The sequence below is a fragment of the Brachyhypopomus gauderio genome, chromosome 1 (assembly GCF_052324685.1).
Source record: "Brachyhypopomus gauderio isolate BG-103 chromosome 1, BGAUD_0.2, whole genome shotgun sequence".
Lineage (NCBI taxonomy): Eukaryota > Metazoa > Chordata > Actinopteri > Gymnotiformes > Hypopomidae > Brachyhypopomus > Brachyhypopomus gauderio.
Genome location: NC_135211.1, coordinates 17745374 through 17766556, shown reverse-complemented (window position 1 = coordinate 17766556; position 21183 = coordinate 17745374). Strand labels below are relative to the sequence as shown.

The 21183-nt window shown below is 45.0% G+C and overlaps 5 protein-coding genes across 8 annotated transcripts in view; 4 read left to right on the top strand and 1 right to left on the bottom strand.

Annotated features, from left to right (window-relative positions):
- The window catches only part of plekhg4 (pleckstrin homology domain containing, family G (with RhoGef domain) member 4), a 60541-nt gene extending 59079 nt beyond the window's left edge, over nucleotides 1–1462 (top strand). Inside the window, exons 23-24 of one of the 2 annotated variants that reach the window (XM_077000177.1) lie at nucleotides 1056–1118; nucleotides 1279–1462. In XM_077000177.1, coding sequence (XP_076856292.1) covers nucleotides 1056–1094 — 39 coding nt within the window. In that variant the 3' untranslated portion in view covers nucleotides 1095–1118; nucleotides 1279–1462. The remainder of the gene's footprint in view (nucleotides 1–1055; nucleotides 1119–1278) is intronic. The other variant, XM_077000186.1, reaches the window with a different exon arrangement.
- Nucleotides 1463–1779: 317 nt separating this feature from the next.
- LOC143510626 (BTB/POZ domain-containing protein KCTD19-like) lies at nucleotides 1780–11361 on the bottom strand. 2 transcript variants are annotated; one of them, XM_077000200.1, is made up of 17 exons: nucleotides 10812–11361; nucleotides 10547–10691; nucleotides 10078–10266; nucleotides 9771–9893; nucleotides 9413–9611; nucleotides 9192–9334; nucleotides 8996–9108; nucleotides 8746–8888; nucleotides 8404–8487; nucleotides 8069–8168; nucleotides 6131–6857; nucleotides 5871–6017; nucleotides 5569–5613; nucleotides 4934–5085; nucleotides 3434–3541; nucleotides 2480–2604; nucleotides 1780–1916 (listed from the first exon to the last, which is right to left on the bottom strand). In XM_077000200.1, exons 1-16 carry the CDS (start codon nucleotides 11112–11114, stop codon nucleotides 2488–2490), a joined length of 2838 nt encoding a protein of 945 aa, XP_076856315.1. In that variant the 5' UTR covers nucleotides 11115–11361; the 3' UTR covers nucleotides 1780–1916; nucleotides 2480–2487. The 2 variants fall into 2 exon arrangements, with proteins under 2 accessions (XP_076856315.1, XP_076856323.1); XM_077000208.1 differs by lacking the exon at nucleotides 5569–5613.
- Nucleotides 11362–12248: 887 nt separating this feature from the next.
- On the top strand, nucleotides 12249–15303 carry LOC143526853 (leukotriene B4 receptor 1-like). Of its 2 annotated transcripts, none has more exons than XM_077021576.1 (2): nucleotides 12249–12510; nucleotides 12873–15303. In XM_077021576.1, exon 2 carries the CDS (start codon nucleotides 12881–12883, stop codon nucleotides 13892–13894), a length of 1014 nt encoding a protein of 337 aa, XP_076877691.1. In that variant the 5' UTR covers nucleotides 12249–12510; nucleotides 12873–12880; the 3' UTR covers nucleotides 13895–15303. The 2 variants fall into 2 exon arrangements, with proteins under 2 accessions (XP_076877691.1, XP_076877700.1); XM_077021585.1 differs by having other exon boundaries at nucleotides 12465–12510; nucleotides 12764–15303.
- A 606-nt stretch (nucleotides 15304–15909) lies between these two features.
- Nucleotides 15910–17546, top strand: LOC143526849 (leukotriene B4 receptor 1). Its single transcript, XM_077021560.1, has one exon. The coding sequence runs from the start codon at nucleotides 15972–15974 to the stop codon at nucleotides 16983–16985; it is 1014 nt and encodes a 337-aa protein (XP_076877675.1). The 5' UTR covers nucleotides 15910–15971; the 3' UTR covers nucleotides 16986–17546.
- A 1710-nt stretch (nucleotides 17547–19256) lies between these two features.
- Nucleotides 19257–21131, top strand: LOC143510611 (leukotriene B4 receptor 1). Its single transcript, XM_077000165.1, has one exon. The coding sequence runs from the start codon at nucleotides 19423–19425 to the stop codon at nucleotides 20521–20523; it is 1101 nt and encodes a 366-aa protein (XP_076856280.1). The 5' UTR covers nucleotides 19257–19422; the 3' UTR covers nucleotides 20524–21131.
- Nucleotides 21132–21183: the final 52 nt, after the last annotated feature.

The following is a 21183-nucleotide window of genomic DNA, read 5'->3' as shown; positions in this document are numbered from 1 at the left end:
TCAGACGTGAGCTTACCCCATGTCCCCTGAAGTGGTGTTAAATTGGAAGCACTCTCTCCATATCTTTGTTTGAAATAGCCCAGCAAAGATAAAGATAAACAACCATTCGTCCTATCAGAGGCCAGTGTTGTTCTTGCCTTTTTAGCGTAACTGCAGGATGTCATCTCAGGATGCACTGATGTGTCCAGAAACAACACGCACACTCCGTTGTGCTCTGTTCTTATGAAAAGCACCAGGAGCCTGAGCAGCTCACGTTTTCCCAGCTGTGGTTTACACACATACAGAACCAGACAGGGAGACCCTCAGAGCAGGGGTGCATGGACGACCCGGGACGTGATTATGGCGTCCTGGAATAACACAAGTCTGAAAGAATGACTTGTCCCCCGTTTATACCTCCAAACCCTCGCCGTCCTGTCCCACAGCCCTTCATCTGCCCCCCATCCATATCACGCTCCTGCCCCCCTCTCCCCCCGTCTCTGTCCCACATCCCACAGCCCTTCATCTGCCCCCCATCCATATCACGCTCCTGCCCCCCTCTCCCCCCGTCTCTGTCCTGTATGTAGAACTGGTGTCTTGCATCTACAGAGGTGGCCCAGTACTCGATAGATGTGGCAAGACTCACGTCTGCATATAACAGAAATAAGGCCACTTGGGTAGTTTTCCTGTCAACCCTCCGGCCTGAATTAATTATTTACAGCAAAATCATGTGGTTCAGATTACACTGAAAATCAACGTGTAAACTGTGTAATGTGGAGCTTTTATCTTGGTGCGTGGCCCTGACTGGAGAACATGACCTGAGACATCGGCTTACGTTTTCAACCTTAACATTACGCACCTAACCAGATCTAATTTGTAGGACCATTTTGGGGCTAATGTTTTGATTTGCAATAGGCCTTCTCATCTTGAGCTAAAATAAAATAAACTTGTGGTCCAGCATTTATCCTAAAGACTCATACGATCCTAATAAGCTTTGTTTAATGTTCTAGACACATGGTGACAGGGTGTTCATAACCCATAACACTGCAATAATACCTGCTTCCAATCTCCACTTCCAGAAAGGTGCTCAGGTTATAGGCCCCTCCACTGTAGTGTGAGCCCGCGCTGTAACCACCGCTCCTGTAAGTTGTGCTTCACCCATCACACACCCGCTCCCAACACCCAGCTCATGGCCCTGCAAGCTTAACAGCGCTCCACCCCTACAGACGTGTGTGTGTGTGTGTGTGTTCTGAAGGTGCTGTACTTGGGGGGTACCTAATTCCACTACCTCTTATTTCACAGGTCTAATGCTTGGCTGTTCCTTAAGGAGATCTCATTACTATACGCAGAAGAGGATTCAAGCCAGTATTTATCATTCCTCTTCAAATCATAAATCCTATCCTGTGGACTTCTAAAAAAAAAACAAAAAGCTGGAAGATAGCACTGCTGAAGACAAAGCCACTCATTTGCTTTCAGAGCTTATATATAGTTTTTTTTCTGTTTGTTTAAATATCCTTGTATTTATCTTCTTTTCAAAGATTCTGGTACAGCAGTTTTCTGTACTTTTGCTAAATAACTGTAAATAATTGTTTTAGTTTACAATACAGTTATGAACTGTTTCATATTGTCCGTTTGTCTGTTGACCACTTTGCTGTAAACTGCAACCAAGCCGATTTTGAAACCCCCTGGTACCAGAGCATGCAGCTGAAACTGGGCCTGTGCGTAACATGCTCCCCTCTGGAGCAGCATGCGTTCCTTTTCTTACACCAGCATATTCTGTACTGTTGAATCTTTTATTCGTTTCTATTCTAAGCTGACCTGTGGCCAGTACTCTCAGTTGGGATGCTACTCCGTGCTCATGCAGTTCCTCGCTCCTCTGGCTTTCGGTCCTGACCCTGGGTCAGTGTTCCTGCGGGATGCAGTCGGGCAACCACTGGGTCCTGTTTGAAATGGAGCAGCAGGAACACTCAGTCTGCAGCCTTGTTTATCGGCAAACATGGACAAATGCAAATATATATATATATTGCCTGTAAATATTTGCACCGCTGGTGCCAAGTTCCTAGCATTAAAGGAGGGTAAGGAATGTGGGAAGATGTATGCACAGCCAACCAGGGAATCACTGAAGTGCCATTCTGATCAGCAACTCTAAAGTTCAGAGTTCACAGAGGGTAAGAGTCAGCAGAAGCCTTCTCAGTTACCGCCGAAGCGTGAGTGTTTAAACGTTTCATACTCCTAACAAGTTCATATGTATTTAATAAAAATGGACTGCTTTGTATCCATAATTGAAGTGTGTCAATTCACATCTACTTTAGTTTCTCAGCTCTATCTAAAGGTCCAGCTCATTCAGTGCTGGATTTAACTGAACAGCATCAATACTAGATTAAGTATTAAATCCTAGAATACTAGCAAAGCATCAAGATCAATTGTGGTGGTGGTGATGTCAAAAACGTCTCTGGAAGAAGGTTCCAGAAAGTCACACACAGTACACAGATGTTCTACATACCCCTGCGGTTATAGCACAGTGACCTCCAGGTAATCCAGAGGGAACAGTGTGTCCATGTGGAGTGCCGTCTTCCTCAGTAAATCACTCACACACTCTGCATACCTCTTTGCCAGTGGCAGAGTGAACTTCCCCAAGAGAATAAACACAATCATGTATAATCATATATCACATATACACTTGCATACAACCCAGTGTAATGTGAGTGTTGTGTACTGAAAGGTTAGTTCCGTAGTACATGTTCACCATTCAAGTCCCCGCTGATAACGCCATCATGGGCAGCAGAGAATCTAGCCAACCTTCACGGAGGGCCACACAAGCACTCTAATGTAGGTATCCTCATTAACACTTCATTACCTCCAGCATGCTCATTAACGCTTCATTAACATTACCTCCAGCGTCTTCATTAACACTTTGTTAACATTGCCTCCAGCATGCTCATTAACGCTTCATTAACATTACCTCCAGCGTCTTCATTAACACTTTGTTAACATTGCCTCCAGCATGCTCATTAACGCTTCATTAACATTACCTCCAGCGTCTTCATTAACACTTTGTTAACATTGCCTCCAGCATGCTCATTAACGCTTCATTAACATTACCTCCAGCGTCTTCATTAACACTTTGTTAACATTGCCTCCAGCATGCTCATTAACGCTTCATTAACATTACCTCCAGCGTCTTCATTAACACTTTGTTAACATTGCCTCCAGCATGCTCATTAACGCTTCATTAACATTACCTCCAGCGTCTTCATTAACACTTTGTTAACATTGCCTCCAGCATCCTCATTAACGCTTCATTAACATTACCTCCAGCGTCTTCATTAACACTTTGTTAACATTACCTCCAGCATCCTCATTAACGCTTCATTAACATTACCTCCAGCGTCTTCATTAACACTTTGTTAACATTGCCTCCAGCATGCTCATTAACACGGGCTGTAGATGCTCTTACCTTCAGCCACTGTGTTAACTTCTCCTGCTGTTCCAGCGGTCCTTGTGGACCGACGCGCAGCACCGTCAGCAATTCATGAACCAAGTCCTCCAGTGCGGCGTGACCCGTCTAACAGAGGGAGCACAACACGGACACCACAAGCACTGACATAAATGCAGACTCACAATATGGGCTTTCTGCAAATCAGAACGATACAATCCATTAAAAATGGTACTTTATAATGGTGTTTCTCAGCCCAGTGTTTGGTGCCTAACCAGAGTGTCTCTGGTTTTGCTGTAACCCTGCTACCAGTTCACCTCTACCAGGTGTGTAGTGTCTGTAGTGCTTTAGGGTGTTGAGAGCTGGGATGAGCAGCAGAACGGCCACTGGAGTAATAATAATACATTTTATTTATAAAGCGCCTTTCATGAGACCCAAGGACACTGTACAACAGGGGTGCCCACTGTTTTCAGCTTGCGAGCTACTTATAAGATGACCCAGTCAGAAAGATCTACCGGGGGTGGCGGCGAACGTAATTTGTTGAGCGGGGGGGGGGGGGGGGGGGGGGGGTGTGGCGAACGTAATTTGTTGAGTGGATTGCAGATTGGCTGCCGTGAATGTCAATCAAAATACAACCGTCAGTGCAGATGTGCGATTCATCTACTACTATTTTATGTGACGCGATCTACGCACATTCCTTCGCGATCGACCGACAGTTCCTTCGCGATCGACCGGTCGATCGCGATCGACGTAATGAGCACCCCTGCTGTACAATAAAACATTAATAATAATAATAATAATAATGATTTAAAAAAAAATAATAATAAAAAAAATGTTATAAAATAATAAAAACCAAACAATGATTACACAAACAATTGCTCACTCATATGCTAGCTGATATAGATGAGTTTTCAGACTGATTTTGAACGACGGTAAAGACTGACAGGTACGTAACTGTAACGGGAGATCATTCCATAGTTTAGGACCAGCAACACAAAGCCCTATCACCTAGAGTACGCATTTTTGCAGATGGAACTGCTAGAAGATGCGAGTTAGAGGAGCGTAAAGTGCGTGTCGGAATATAATTCTCCAAGAAGCTAGACAGGTATGAGTACTGCTAAACACCTTAGGTTCACAGATATGTTTCTGTGCCCCCAGTTTCATCTTAGAGGAGAAGTACTATATCTCATGCCAGTTATCACTGCCTAAATATCTCATATGATAGTATGTGCTTATGTATGATTAAAGCCCACTGTTCTGATAACTCATTCTGCTCCTCCTGCACCACATTAACAAATGGGTTATGGGTTCTTCAAGGCTATATTAATCTAGAGTACATTTTAATCCACAGTAAATCATGTCTTGCCATATTTTTCAGAGGCTCCAACTAGGGTATAACTTTCTAGATTTCATAATCATAAGTTTCGATTATCAGTTAAAAAAAAATTAACATGACCACATTGTTAAAATGGCTTAATGAAGGTGCTTGCAGCAGTGAGAAAATGAGATTGGTGTTCTCACCCAGAGGCAGTAGACCAGGCTGACCACGCTGTGTGCGCTCTCCTTTGAGTCCAGCGTGCTGGAGTTTAAGATGGTGCTTGTGAGGAAGGCATGGCACTCACGAGCATACACCATCTCTTCATAAGACAGGCTGAAGTGTGCAAATGCCACATCTGGAGAGAAATACACTGGTTTATGACCCACCGGGAGTACTGGTGGAAATGCAATCAACCCTGCTCCAGGAGGCTCTTCCTTTGCCAGAGAAAGTGCAGAGACCTTAAATCAAAAGGGACTGAAATCCAGAGTGAATTGTGATTGGCTGATTGATGCGTGATGTAAGTGAGAAGACTGGCTCCAAAGTCAGAGCCCAAGCACAGAAATGTCTGCATGATTCCTGCAGTTTTCCTCTCAACTTTATCCGTCTTAATGATATGACAGGAAACACTGTACTCATTGAGCAAGACAGGTTAATTAAGGTTAATAAACACATAAAAAAAAAAAGAACTTCACCACCCTCTTGTGGGAAATTTCATCCACAACAAAGGACTATCTCCTAACCCGTTCACAAATAAATCAACATGCAAAGTATAGGGTTCCGCGTGACTGTGACAATCTCTGTTAACCTATTCTGATCAATAAGGAAGGCAGAGTCTCACCTTTGGTCTCTGTATCAGCAGGTTGTACTGCTTGAGGTTGTTTGGCTGTTAGAACAGTATGAAATCAGGTATACTTAATACAGCTGTATTTTCCGTTTAATACCAATACTTTTAAATTGTTTATCGGATTCACTTTAGTGTTTTTAGTTATCATTAGCATATCATATCGTTTACATATTATGACATATATACATAAATAAGCCCTTAAGTTCAGTTTGGGACAGGAATGAACAGAAACTGTCTGTTTATACAACTAGATCCTGAACTGTACTGGGAACTGGATTGAGAACTGGACTAGGAACCTGTGTAGATGGTACTGTGGGTGAAGTAACCTCCTGCCTCGCCTTTCCCCAGCACTGGGGGATGGTGCACCCTTAACACACAACCTCCGACTGACGCCAGGCACCTCCAGCAAGGACACACACCGCCCTTCACAGACCCTCTCTGACCTGCACCAGATCATACCCAGATCAATGATCACACACACTTTCAAGAAATCAGGAAATGAGTGATCTACGAACCATTTACAGGAAATAATTTGATCAGGCAACGTGTATCTCACCCGAGACGGCTCTGGTGTAAGGCTTGCGACAGCGAGATCTGGGGAGCCTGTGAGCTTGTGTCTGTGATTCTCGTGTCTGTGATCCTTGCTTTCCCGTGCTGCCTGGCGTTTTCCTCGCCCTCCGAGCCGTGCTGGCCATCGGGGGTGCGTCCCCATGCGCACGCGTGCAGTCTCCACACAGGCGTTCCCTCACTGCACTCTGCCGTCGCCTGTGCGTGTTAGAGCCTCTGGCCTGCAGGGCGGCGCCGGCGAGCAGAGCCGGCAGGTCCTGTGGGCCAGGCCCAGGGATGTTCTCCTCCTGCCAGGTCTCACACAGCGAGCGCAGCGGAGACGACGTCCAGCGGTCCTCCTCAGCACTATGCTTCATGCCCTTACGTCCATCCAGGTTTCCAGAAGCCCGACGGCTGACCACAGTGCCCTCATGTGGAAGTCTAGTGTTACTGCCTCTCATCAACTCCTCCAGAACAGTCAGGGTACTGGGACACGACTCCCCCAGGATTGAGGAGTGATGCAGGAACTCCATGGAGATCTCCCCCGCCCTCTGTCCGTCTTCACAATTAGCTCCCTGTTCCTTTATTCCTGAGGAGTCCAGGTAAGGCGAATCGAGGGAGACGCACACGCTCTCGGCCTCCGAGTGGGAGCTGGTGGATCCTGTGTCAGTCAAGAGGAGTGTGTAGTCTGGCCCTTCTCTCTGAAATAAGGGAGGACCGTGTTCCTCTGTTTGCTCCTGTAGAGAGGTGGTTGTAAATATAAACACAAAGTTCATGTGTGTTGGGGGAGAAGGCCAATAATATTAAAGAACTACATGAACAAAATAGTTGAAATGCAAGGAATTTCCTACTGACTGGTAAGTGAAATATTTTTTATATACACAACCATTATTCACTGGTCACTTAAGTACTGCTCAGAGGAGCTTTTAAGCAGTGTACAGACTGGTCCATCTGGTGACGCACAGTTTGAGAGGTGCCTCCCACCCAGTTTACTGGTCCTCTTCTGACCACAGGACCACTGTTGACCATGTCCTGGGTGGTGGACCACACTCGACTGCATTAACACCGACATGGCAGCAGCATGGTTCTGCATACTGAGCTGGGTGGTTAATGAGACTTAACAGTGTTGGACAGTGTTGCAGTGGTACAGACAGGTTCAGAGTGTCCACTCTCCACCAATATTCAGCGGTCAACAGTGGTCTTCTGGTCATAAACAGGCTGTGGGTGAACATTGATGAGCAGCACATGGCAGTGATGGGACTGCTGTTGTGGGCATGACGCCTCTCAGATACCGGTAGGTCAGATGTTATTATTATTATTAATATTATTATTATTATTATTATTATTATTATTATTATTATTATTATTATTAATAATGCAGATTGGATGAGTGGTCAACTGTATATTCTATTCTTTTCTATTCTATTAACCACTGTTACATCTCTCAGCTATAACTCCCTTTGTTTATTTTAACAAAATCAAAATTAGTCATCTGAAAATGACATTCATCAAAAAAATAAAAATCCAATAGTCTTCATCGCACAAACACACTTCATCCCACGCGCATGCACACACAGACCCTTCATCCTGCACGCACACACGCTCACACACATCATTCATCCTGCATACACACACACACACACACACTTCATCCTGGGTACCCTCAACATGATCCCCCAACTAAAACTAAAATATCCCATAAGCCCCTGGGGGAGGGGGCGGGGGTGTTGGTTACTCAACCACACGTTTAAATTAAATTCCTCAGGCATGTTGCTGCAATAAGCACCTCACAGAAAAGGCTGGAACAGTAAATCTATCACAAGTTGATTCTGAAATGGCTCCAGCTGTATCAGATAACACTGCCTCAGCCTGTGGTTCCCCAGTATTAATGCAGATGGTTGTTCAGATGGAATGGTCCCTCACTCTGCCCCGACATCCACGTACAAACCTTTTCATCTGAGCTGGTGTCTAGGAAACAGTCCATGTCCTTCGTGAATTTGGAGGAGGGAGTGTTCCTCCTGGCTTGGGCCGTAACCTTACACCATGCCCTAGCAGAACAACCAACACCAATCTGACCAATCAATACCCAAATTCAGGAAGTGATGTCACTTACCTACTATGGTAAACTCTTATTCATGTTCAGTCTACAAATGAGTACCGTATGTGATACAAAACTGCTACCCCACACCAAGCAGGGTTCAAATGTGATGGGTTGATTTGTTTTTTATTTAATAAGGAGCATGTGACCGGTAGACTCCTCTGTACTAGCCTCGAGCTCTTTACCTGTACTCAGAGCAGGCCAGCAGAGCACTAGACAGAGCAGGAACCTGGAAGGCTTTAATCTCCTGACAAAGCAAAGGCCATTCCCTACAAACACAGAGCAGACTTTTACAGCACCCAGCCCAGAGTGTACTTTAACCCAGTGATCTAAAGTTTTGCCCTCCATCAACTGTAAAGTCATAATCATGCAGCAAACTAATCTGGAGATGTACATGAAAACTGGGAAATTTCACAATTTTAGATTAAGTCAGGGATTAAATGTCAGTATAAATCACAATTCGCAGTCACAATCCGAGTTTGGTCTCGGTCCAGAGACCCGTCAGAAACCAGTGCACTGAGTGGAACCTGAAGCCCAAGGGCAGGAGAAGGCGGCCACATCTCAGGAAGTTCAGAACGTGCCGGAACATTTGGCCATCACCCTTGACTAGCAGGCTCTCCCCAAACACGATCCACCTGCTCCTCGCAGAGTTGTTGAGGAACTCGGGGTGCTGAGGGACAAGATAAAGGAGTGTTATGAACGGAGTGGAGCCCCAGCACTGGAGAACACTTCTTTAGATGATTGAGATTATGTGGAGGCCATATTCATATCATTTACCTTTATAAGGGTTCTGAAGTAAGTAGCATACCAGTGAGTTCCAGCATAAACTTTAATAACTTTATAAAGGGTGGATGTTGTCACAGAGACAGGAGACCTCACACCTACTGAGCCTGTCAGAGAGAGAAGGGGAAGACATGTTTTTGACAAGTCTAGGTTCCTTTTGCATGGGTGTGTGTGTTTGACTTGAACTCACTGGTTTCTCTCCTGCAGAAGCGCTCTCTCAGGGCTTCTCTGATGGCCAGGTAAGTCTCGTCTTGTTCGTCCAGGTGAGCACACAGGCCAGGCAGCTCTTCTCTAGAGCTCGTCAGAGGCAGGCAAGATGTTCCCAACCAGCTCCTGTGTCAGAACAGCATCCTGACATTCCTGAACTCACCCACACCATGCCCCACACTCCCGACAGCGTCCCAGACTCACTCCACGTGCTGGAAGAGCACTCCAGACCCAGTGATGTAGAATCTGCTGCCCTCCAGATTGCTGTCCACGTGTAGCTGGCCAAGCGAGGAGTCTGGGTACTTCACTAGCAGGTCCAAGCTCAGAACATACAGAGGCTCCAGCACACAGCCCAACCCGCCATCTCCGGGCGACCAATCCAGGCCACGCCTCTCACTCCAGCCTGGACAGAAATAAGGCACCATGAGAACTGGGTTATTTTCATTGTGGTTGTAACTCTGGGATCCGATTCACTCGCTCGAGGAGGAGTGTTAGTAAAGGCAGACACATCAGCACATTTGGATGTTCCTAATTAGCAGATTTTAGTTCTGTTGCTCCATACTTCTCTCCTCCTGCAGGGCCTCTACAAGCTCAGTCACGCCTGCCGTTCTGGCTTCAGCGCACAGCGCCTCGTGATCGCTGAACCGCTCTGGCAGCAGGACCGTGCCCGACTGCAGGAAATTAGCTTTCACAAACGAAAACAAGCGTGGGTCATGTTTACATCAGCTGGTAAGTTTTCCAAGCTGCAGTGTGATCGGTATATTTTTCATTTAAAAAGCTATCCATCTGTCAGATGCATTTCAGGATGCTCATATTAGTAGGCAGTATGCTGTGCAGTGTATGAAGATGGATTAATTGCAGGCACTTGCCTATGAATCTGAAAAGACGGCTACTGCACTCTATGATGGCCACCTCATCACACAGCCAGAGCAGGCAGTCAGGGGCCAGCAGACCCGGGTGCACACGCAGCTGCTCCAGAGGAACAAAACAGAACAGAACCTCTTCTTCGCTTTCCACCAGGGGAGTGCCCACCAGACCCAGCGGCACAGAGTCGAGCACTGACACACAACAAAAACACAGACTGCATGACTAGGAATGATTCATCATCGAAATGAACTGATTTAACACTTTATTTTAATACATACATGTACATATATATACATATATTTAATATCAAGCTGAACTACAGTCCCAAGGCATAATTAACAAACACACACATATTTAAATAACTACCCCAACTCAACTAACTGGACTCCAGCATCCTGACGTCATATAAGTGAAACATGTGTGTCCCGGTGTACTGCCACAAGATGGCGCCATTTGAACCCATTTACTTACCTGAATTCGCTGGGCTGACCACCGTCTCCTGTTTGGTATTACAAATGCGGGTCTTCCAGTAATTTATTGTCGCTCTTTCGGCCACCTGAAGATCCATAGGGCGTGCACGCAAATAATGTTTGTCGGATTGGAGGTTTTGTAAAGCCTTTTTAATAAAAGAGAACAGATAAAGCGATACATGTGAGCGTTTTATTCATCTGAAGGGCTCAGTACCCGAATGAGTAAGAAAGAAAACACTGTTCATACACACATCTGTCCCACGCACCTGCTGCAGTGAGTGGAGCTGCAGACCTGCGGCCAGTTCGTATAATAAGTGAGTGTCGGGCGCGCACGTCGGGGGCAGCGTGCCGGTCATCATGTAGTGGTGCACGTGTGTGAACGCGCAGGCGTCCCGGTCCACGAACAGTCTGGACGGACGGGCCGCTCCCTGCAGCAGCGGACACCCCGGGAGGCGCCGCAGTGTGCCGAGGGGGAGCGAGAACAGTCCTCCCCCCACGTTAAACACGCGAGTCTCCGCCACGTCCATGTTCACCACGCCGCGTGTCGGTGTCTCCACATCCGTCAACATCAACGTTTAAATGCTCTCTGTGTAGAGTTAGCCCAACGTCCACTCACGATACGGCGCAGTTGGCTAGACAATGTTGTTATTGATATTGAAAACACAATAAATGTAGCATTTGATATCAGAAATGATTACTAATGAGTGCTACTTGTTTTGTTTTTAAAGCGTACAACAAAGACTAATTAAGCGACCAGCGCGAGAGCCTTCAGCGGTTTTTGAACGCGCAATTTACGTACGTGTCGCGTGCAGGTTCTCATTAGCGCGGATTGGCTGCCGCTGTCTCGGGCTACAGGTAGTGTGTCCGAGGTTATGAAAACTGCCCAGTCTCCTACTGAAAGAACGTACTGCTTGAACGGTCGAGCAGAACGCATTGCACTGAAATCTAGTGCCTACTGCTTAATTAAGTACGGCATTTGGGATTCAGACCATGTTTTATGTTTCAGAATTTCTTGAAAAGTCAGTATAAAAACCATTTGTCTACCATATAAGATACATTATGAATAAGCAAGACAAATTAATGTCAATGAGACTACGGATAATAAATGTATAATTATGTGTAAAAAAAAATCATAACTGGGTTATTATCTTTGAATATATTTTATTACATAACTCTTTCTGGCAGCTTTGCCTGGAGACTCAATTGAACTTGAATTCAATCCTCCTGTTTTGGAGCAGTACATAAGAAACACCTACAACACACTGCGGCTTACAGCTTTATTTACAATAAAAACTGCTAAAGCTTGGATGAAATTCATGTCCTAAAGCTTCATAGTTTACACACACACACACACACACACACACACACACACACACACACACACACACACACACACACACACACACTCTCTCTCTCTCTCTCTCTCTCTCTCTCTCTCTCTCTCTCTCTTTCTCTCCCTCCCTCTCTCTCCCTTTCTGTCTCTATCCTGTTTGATCCTGGTTTATACCAGCAGTATCCTAGTTTAATGATACCTTGGACTCTAACCTATTGTACTTGCTAGGGTAGAATCTATGAATATATAGCTAAGTGCTTTTGTAAGTCACTCTGGATAATAACGCTTGATAAATGCTGTAAACCAGTGCAGTTGTGAAAGTGGCAGCCCTCTAGTGTGGTTCAGAGTGTGAGGGAAGAATAGACCTGAATAGACATGCTGAACATGTTGGACCAGAACTGCTTCAGTGGAGTAGCAGCCCAGGCCCTCTCGGCCCGTCCGCTGGGGATCCTGAAGTGGGGATTTGCTTTACCAGATGGTGCGTTCCTTGTGACACTCTGCTGCGGACTGTTGTCCAGTCTGGTTCTGCTGGTGGGAGTTTTAGTTCTCACTTATCCTCACTTTCAGTTCTCTGTGGCTTTCTCATGATCTGCCTGCACTGAAGATGCTCTTCTAAATTGATTAAATTTTTGGTAAGTGCATATTTTTTATTGTAAAAGCCAGGCTAGAGCTTAGGATAAAAGTCTTGCAGCATAATAAAATACCACTATGTACAATGCCCATTAATGTACTGACAATACTGCCACATAGTGGCTTACCGTAAAATTTCGATGTTGATTAGAGCTTTGAATTTTGATTAGCACTGTGTTTTCCATTATAGGATTAAATATATTTGTCAGACAGTGTTTATTTTTGAATCCTGTTTATCTATTGGATACTTAACAGCTCATTTGAACTCTGGCATGTGGGAGGACAAAGTCTGTAATAAGGAAACTAAAAACAAAACTTAGCTGCAGAGAGGTTTTATAGCTGCTGTCATTGCTTTGTAAACCAGTCACAGATATGAGCAGCTTTCCCCCAAGCAGCAATGACAGAGACACAGAGGATGAATGGTTGGGGGGTGTCGTGGTCTGCGTCATCCTGGCCGTGTGCTTCGCTGTGGGCGCCCCAGGGAACCTGCTGGTGGTGTGGACCATCGTGAAGCACGTGAAGCAGCGTTCACACACCGTGCTGCTCATCCTGCACCTGGCTGTCGCCGACCTGCTCGTGCTGGTCACGCTGCCCCTGTGGATCTACTCACTGGCTCGCTCCTGGGTGTTTGGACAGGTCACCTGCAAGGCCATGGTGTACATCATCCACGTCTGCATGTACGCCAGCGTCTTCCTCATCACCGTCATGAGCGTGGAGCGCTTCCTGGCCATCAGGTACCCCCTGAAGATGCTGCGATGGAAGACAGCAAAGGTCATGACCTGGACGATTCCAGGCATCTGGGGATTGGCCTTCCTGCTTGGGATCCTTCCCGCTGTGACCCAGCAGACTGACTACAGGGCTGATGGCACACAGCATTGTCTCATCTCCGAGTATGATTCTGTGAGTCTGGAGGTGTTCTGCAAGTGCCTGGAGACCCTAGTTGGCTTCCTCATCCCGTTCTTCACGCTGGTTGTCTGCTACTGCCAGATTGTGTCTCAGCTACGCCAGATGAAAAGGACCAAGCCGAAATCATTGTTTCTCATCACGGCCGTGGTAGTGGCCTTCACCCTCTGCTGGCTTCCCCACCACCTTCAGAACATCATCATTGTCACACAACTCATAGCAAACGTCCAAGATGAGCTGGTGGATCTCCCAGGAATATTTATATTTGTCACCGGGGCGTTGGCATTCATTAGCAGTTCTGTGAACCCCATGTTGTATGCGTTCGCTGCCAGAAACTTCCAAGGGGGTCTGAGGAAGTCTGGAATGGTCAAGCTCTTCCAGGAAATTGCAACACAGACAGCCCAAGTAAGAGGAAGAGACACCCTGACACCAGACTGCTCAGACTCTGGAACACACAAAGAAATGGCTTCTGCAGACGTCTGAGATGGACTGTCTAACTCAAACTGGGTGAAGGTGAGGTGAACAGAATTCACCTCAATTCACTAGCACAAGTCAAGAACTTCTATGCCAGTGTTAACAGTGTAATTGTGATATGAGGAACTAAATTAAAGATGTGTTCATAAATTGTCTTTATTTTAAAGTTTTAGAATGAGCATAAAATAAATGAAAGAGAATATGATAATGTAACTGAATGAAAAAAAATCAGTTGGGCTTCTAATATTTTAGGTTGTGAAGAATGAATATATGTACTATGAAATAGTTTTATGATTGTTGCATTTCACATTTTTCTAAAAATCCTATTTTGAAAAAAATATTCAGGTTCTTTATAAGATTCTCTTGAACAGTGACGTAATCCAACCGTAAATATTCTTCCCTGCTCTCTAGATGAAGAAGTAATGAATTAGTAGACGTGTTGTCCAGACCAGACCCATGGTAATCTGGGAGATATTTAGACATGAAATGTTTTACATGTTAATCTTTTTCACCCTGCGAAGACGTGTGTGTCATGAATATGACAGGCAGGGAGTGCGAAATAAAATGGAAGTGATTACGCAAAGTCTCAGGGAAAAGGGAGGTTTTAATGAATAAAGTGAGCAAACCAAAAACCCATGACTCAATCCAAATTAAGGATACAATGACCAGCAGTCACTGGTACAAAGACAATACATATATAGACAAACAAACAACCATCAGGTGAGGAGGATCATAGGCCCCGCCCACCTGAGGGACGAACACAACGCAACAACAAGACAACTGTCGCTGTATACGGGGGCAACTGAATCCTTTTGGTACCGTACCATAACAATGAACATATCCTTTTCATCTTTATATTTTTTTATTATCTAAAAGGGCTTATTGGCTTTCCTGTCTGACGTACATTTATTTTAATAATTTGTGAAAGACAAGATTAAAAGATGTTCTTCAATTGTAGAACTTTTTGTTAAAACGTTCTGCAAGTGCTTTGCTAAAAATAGTTTCGCATGAGTCAAATTTCAAATATAAGCCTTCTGTAAATTTACAATAAAAACTGCTAAAACTTGGATGAAACTCATGTCCTAAAGCTTCATAGTTTACACACACACACTCTCTCCCTCCCTCCCTCCTTCTCTCTCCCTTTCTGTCTTTATCCTTTTTTATCCTGGTTTATACTAGCAGTATCCTAGTTTCATGGTACCTTGGACTCTAACCTATTGTACTTGCTAGGGTAGAATCTATTAGTAGATGACAAAGTGCTTTTGTAAGTCACTCTGGATAATAACGCTTGATAAATGCTGTAAACCAGTGCAGTTGTGAAAGTGGCAGCCCTCTAGTGTGGTTCAGAGTGTGAGGGAAGAATAGACCTGAATAGACATGCTGAACATGTTGGACCAGAACTGCTTCAGTGGAGTAGCAGCCCAGGCCCTCTCGGCCCGTCCGCTGGGGATCCTGAAGTGGGGATTTGCTTTACCAGATGGTGCATTCCTTGTGACACTCTGCTGCGGACTGTTGTCCAGTCTGGTTCTGCTGATGGAGGTTTTCGTTCTCTCTTATCCTCACTTTCAGTTCTCTGTGGCTTTCTCATGCTCTGCTTGCACTGAAGATGCTCTTCTAAATTGATTTAATATTTTTTACCATAAACATTTGATAAGTGCATCTTTTTTCTTGCTATTGTAAAAGCCAGGCTAGAGCCTAGGATAAAAGTCTTGCAGCATAATAAAATACCACTATGTACAATGCCCATTAATGTACTGACAATACTGCCACATTGTGGCTTACAGTAGACTTTTGATGTTGACTAAGGCTTTGAATTTTGAATTTTGATTAGCACTGTGTTTTCCATTAGAGGATTGAATATATTAATCAGGCAGTGTTTATTTCTGAATCCTGTTGGTTTATCTATTGGATATTTAACAGCTCATTTGTACTCTGACTGTCTCTCTTTGGTTTGGACATGTGATTATAATATAGAGAAGTAAAGCATGTGGGAGGACAAAGTCTGTAATAAGGAAACTAAAAACTAAAACTTAGCTGCAGAGAGGTTTTATAGCTGCTGTCATTGCTTTGTAAACCAGTCACAGATATGAGCAGCTTTCCCCCAAGCAGCAATGACAGAGACACAGAGGATGAATGGTTGGGGGGTGTCGTGGTCTGCGTCATCCTGGCCGTGTGCTTCGCTGTGGGCGCCCCAGGGAACCTGCTGGTGGTGTGGACCATCGTGAAGCACGTGAAGCAGCGTTCACACACCGTGCTGCTCATCCTGCACCTGGCTGTCGCCGACCTGCTCGTGCTGGTCACGCTGCCCCTGTGGATCTACTCACTGGCTCGCTCCTGGGTGTTTGGACAGGTCACCTGCAAGGCCATGGTGTACATCATCCACGTCTGCATGTACGCCAGCGTCTTCCTCATCACCGTCATGAGCGTGGAGCGCTTCCTGGCCATCAGGTACCCCCTGAAGATGCTGCGATGGAAGACAGGAAAGGTCATGACCTGGACGATTCCAGGCATTTGGGGATTGGCCTTCCTGCTTGGGATCCTTCCCGCTGTGACCCAGCAGACTGACGACAGGGCTGATGGCACACAGCATTGTCTCATCTCCGAGTATGATTCTGTGAGTCTGGAGGTGTTCTGCAAGTGCCTGGAGACCCTAGTTGGCTTCCTCATCCCGTTCTTCACGCTTGTTGTCTGCTACTGCCAGATTGTGTCTCAGCTACGCCAGATGAAGAGGACCAAGCCGAAATCGTTGTTTCTCATCACGGCCGTGGTAGTGGCCTTCACCCTCTGCTGGCTTCCCCACCACCTTCAGAACATCATCATTGTCACACAACTCATAGCAAACGACCAAGATGAGCTGGTGGATCTCCCAGGAATATTTATATTTGTCACCGGGGCGTTGGTATTCATTAGCAGTTCTGTGAACCCCATGTTGTATGCGTTTGCTGCCAGAAATGTTCAGGGGGGTCTGAAGAAATCTGGAATGGTCAAGCTCTTCCAGGAAATTGCATCACAGACAGCCCAAGTAAGAGGAAGAGACACCCTGACACCAGAATGCTCAGACTCTGGAACACACAAAGAAATGGCTTCTGCAGACGTTTAAGATGGACTGTCTAACTCAAACCTATTGGAGGTGAGGTGAACAGAATTCACCTCAATTCACCAGCACAAGTCAAGAACAGCTATGCCAGTGATAACAGTATAATTGTGATAGGAGGAACTAAATGAAAGGGGTGTTCATAAGTTGTCTTTATTTTAGGGTTTTAGAATGGGCATAAAATAGATTAAAGAGAATATGATAATGTAAATGAATGAAAAAAAATTAGTTGGGCTTCTAATATTTTAGGTTGTGAAGGATGAATTTATGTCTTACGAAACAGTTTTATGATAGTTGCATTTCACATTTTTCTAGAAATCCTATTTTGAAAAAAAATCCAGGTTCTTTATGAAATTATCTTGAACAGTGACGTAATCCAATTGGAAATATTTTTCCCTTTTCTCTAGAAGAATATGTGATGTAGACGTGTTGTCCAGACCAGAACTCCGGTGGTCTTATTAAATACTAAAACATTAAATGTATTACATGTTCATCTTTTTTCATATGTAGACATATGAAGACGTGTGTCATGAACATATCCTTTTCTTCTTTATTTTTTTCATTATCTAAAAGGGCATCTTGGCTTTCCTGCCTGATGTATATTTATTTTAATAATTTTTGAAAGATAAATTTAAAAAATGTGCTTTCTAGGTGCTTTGGCGAAAATATTTTCTCATGAGTCAAATTTCAAATATGAGGTTTCTGTAAACTTACAATAAAAACTGCAAAAGTTTGGATGAAACTCTTTTCCAAAAGCTTCATACACTCACTGGCCACTTTATTAGGTACACCTGTCCAACTGCTCATTAAAGCAAATGTCGAATCAGTCAATCACATGGCTGCAACTCAATGCATTTAGGCATATAGACATGGCCAAGATGATCTGCTGCAGTTCAAACCAAGCATCAGAATGGGGAAGAAAAGTGATTTAAGTGACTTTGAATGTGGCATGGTTGTTGGTGCCCGATGGGCTGGTCTGAATATTTCAGAAATTGCTGATCTACTGGGATTTTCACACACAACTATCTCTAAGGATTACAGAGAATAATCCAAAAAAGAGAAAATATCCAGTGAGCAGTGGTTCTGTGGGCGCAAATGTCTTGTTGATGCCAGTGGTCATCGGAGATTGGCAAGACTGGTTTGAGCTGATAGAACAGAAAAAGTAACTGAAATAACTAGTTGTTACAGCTGAGGCATGCAGAAGAGCATCTCTGAAAACAAAACACTTCAAACCGTGAAGCAGATGGGCTACAGCAGCAGAAGATCACACCAGGTGCGACTCCTGTCAGCTAAGAACAGAAAACTGAGGCTACAATTCGCACAGGCTCACCAATATTGGACAATAGACAACTGGAAAAACATTGCCTGGTCTGATGAGTTTCAATTTCTGCTGTGACATTCAGATGGTAGGGTCAAAATTTGGCATTAACATCATGAAAGCATGGATCCATCCTGCATTGTATAAATGGTTCAGGCTGGAGGTGGTGGTGCAATGGTGTGGGGGTTATATTCTTGGCACACTTTGAGCCCATTAGTACCAATTGAGCATTGTGTCAATGCCACTGCCTACCAGAGTATTGTTGCTGACCATGTTCATCCCTATATGACCACAGTGTACCCATCTTCTGATGGCTACTTCCAGCAGGATAATGTGCCATATCATAAAGCGTGAATCATCTCAGACTGGTTTCTTGAAGTTAACAATGGGTTCACTGTACTGGAATGGCCTCCACAGTCACCAGATCTCAATCCAATAGAGCAGATCTCAATCCAATGGGATGTGGTGGAACAGGAGATTCGCGTCATGGATGTGCAGCCGACAAATCTGCAGCAACTGCGTGATGCTATCATGTCAATATGGACCAGACTCTCTGAGGAATATTTCAGAATCGCCTTTATTGTCATTATAATTTGCATTACAATGAAATTTGATTCTACTCCAAGGTGCTTGTTGGGACAATAAATACACACATGACATACAACGACAAGTTAAAAGTAGTGCCACATTTACAAATGGTTCAGTAGATTGTTTCCGTGATGTGTTGAATATTGCACAGGCTATTTACAGTGTATGTTACATAATATTGCAAGTGGGAAGTATTTTACATGGGTTGTATTGCACATGAGTTGGGAATTTACATCATTGCCATTATTTACATGTTGTTCAGTGCCGTAATTTACATATTGTTTCCAACCAGTTTCCAAGGGGGTCCAACCTGGTACTAGCAACCTGTACCTATTAAAGTGGCCATTGAGTGTATTTTCCACACTTTCTTTCTCTCTCTCTCTCTGTTTCTTTCTATCTCGTTCTCTCTTTTTTTCTTGAAAAGTGCTTCTTTCCTGTGTTTGCTCTGTAAAGAGGAAGTGTTACCTCACACAGCTCTACTCGGTCTCTGCTCAAACGTGTGAGTACATTGTGCACAGTGGAGTGTTAACGGGAAGCATGAATGGAACAGGCACTGCTGGGGAGCCCGGCGGGACCGGAGATGCCGAGGGCCAGATGAACCAGGCAGGCCTGACCGGGGCCTGCGTCATCCTGGCCGTGTGCTTCGCTGTGGGCGCCCCAGGGAACCTGCTGGTGGTGTGGACCATCGTGAAGCACGTGAAGCAGCGTTCACACACCGTGCTGCTCATCCTGCACCTGGCTGTCGCCGACCTGCTCGTGCTGGTCACGCTGCCCCTGTGGATCTACTCACTGGCTCGCTCCTGGGTGTTTGGACAGGTCACCTGCAAGGCCATGGTGTACATCATCCACGTCTGCATGTACGCCAGCGTCTTCCTCATCACCGTCATGAGCGTGGAGCGCTTCCTGGCCATCAGGTACCCATTTGCCTCGGCCAGCTGGAAGAGGAAGCAGGCCCTGAAGAAGGTGGTTCTGGCAGTGTGGACGGTGTCCATCCTCCTCAGTGTTCCTGTGATTTGGACTCAGGTTCTCGGTGGAGAGACGGGTGAGGAACAGTGCCTGTACCGCATCTACGAGTTGCCGGAGCACGAGGCTGCCATCTTGCTGCTGGAGTCTCTGCTGGGCTTCGTGCTGCCCCTCTCCGTGCTGGCCGTCTGCTACGGCTGCCTCTTCAGCCGCATCGCGAGCATGAGCCTGCGATCCAAGCGCAAGTCCACGATGCTCATCGCCGCAGTGGTCCTGCTCTTTGGCCTCTGCTGGATGCCGCACCACGTCGCCAACGCTCTGTCCCTGGTCCTGCTCACCCTTGAGAAAGACTCTCCGACAGCGAACACCCTCCAGGACGTCGTTGACGGCATGGTCATCGTGGCCGGAGCTCTCGCCTTTGCCAGCAATGCGGTCAACCCCGTGCTCTACGTGTTTGCCGCACGCAACTTTCGTGACTCGCTGCGTGAAACTGGCATCCACAAACTGTTCCGACACCTGTCGAGCGGCGTGACAGGTGACGGCACCAAGGAAATGTCGTTCGTGTCCAGGAGGCAAAGCTCCCAGACCAATATATCTCGGTGCAGCATAGAGGAGTCCAAATCACAGATCATAGTGGATGTGTGCAATAATGCCACTACTCATGGGCGCGCATGATAGTAGTGAATATGACTGAACTGCATACTTCTGATTTACATTATTGGCTGGACTCTGATGTATGCATGTAGTTTCAATTTATATTGGATTTTTGAAGCAAATGCAAAGGGAGTCGACATGAAGAAGCACCATTCGCCACTGATCACAGCAGCACACAGTGCTGGGAAGACTGACTTCAGTGTTTAAAATATGTGTGAGTATCATGAAGGATTTAATACAGTTTAAATCACCATTTTGTTGACATGGGTCATGAAGTTCGAGGGTCGTTTATTCTTCATCCTATACATCTTAATAATTTAAATATTTGTGAATTTTTTTGTGCACTGCAGTAATATTGTTCATTATGATTTTGTTATTTTACTTTTTATTATTAAACATGATCTAACATGACCTGTTTATGCGATTAATTTATCTGCAGAGCTGTTTGACCATGAATTTTAATGAAAAATATGGTAGGATTAGATCTAAAGGAAAATTCTAAATGGTTTTGTTAGCAGTTTAAAAAATCTTCCATATTATAATACATCAATTTAAAATAAAATTGAATCTTTTCATCCAGTAATCATTAACGTCTTCTTACTTACTGAATAAAACACATTTTTAATGCATTTGATTTCACTTAAGTGAATGTGTTTGGTGTAGGTGTGTGTTGGGTGTGTG

Coding starts and splice junctions, on each gene's coding strand:
- LOC143510626 (XM_077000200.1), bottom strand. CDS start 11,114: ATGTTGACGGATGTGGAGACACCGACACGCGGCGTGGTGAACATGGAC. Junction 8,488..8,745: donor CTCCTGCCCTTGGGCTTCAG/GTTCCACTCAGT, acceptor CTGTGTTTGTAG/GGAATGGCCTTTGCTTTGTC. Junction 5,086..5,568: donor TGCTGATACAGAGACCAAAG/GTGAGACTCTGC, acceptor ATTTCTCTCCAG/ATGTGGCATTTGCACACTTC.
- LOC143526849 (XM_077021560.1), top strand. CDS start 15,972: ATGAGCAGCTTTCCCCCAAGCAGCAATGACAGAGACACAGAGGATGAA.
- LOC143510611 (XM_077000165.1), top strand. CDS start 19,423: ATGAATGGAACAGGCACTGCTGGGGAGCCCGGCGGGACCGGAGATGCC.
- LOC143526853 (XM_077021576.1), top strand. CDS start 12,881: ATGAGCAGCTTTCCCCCAAGCAGCAATGACAGAGACACAGAGGATGAA.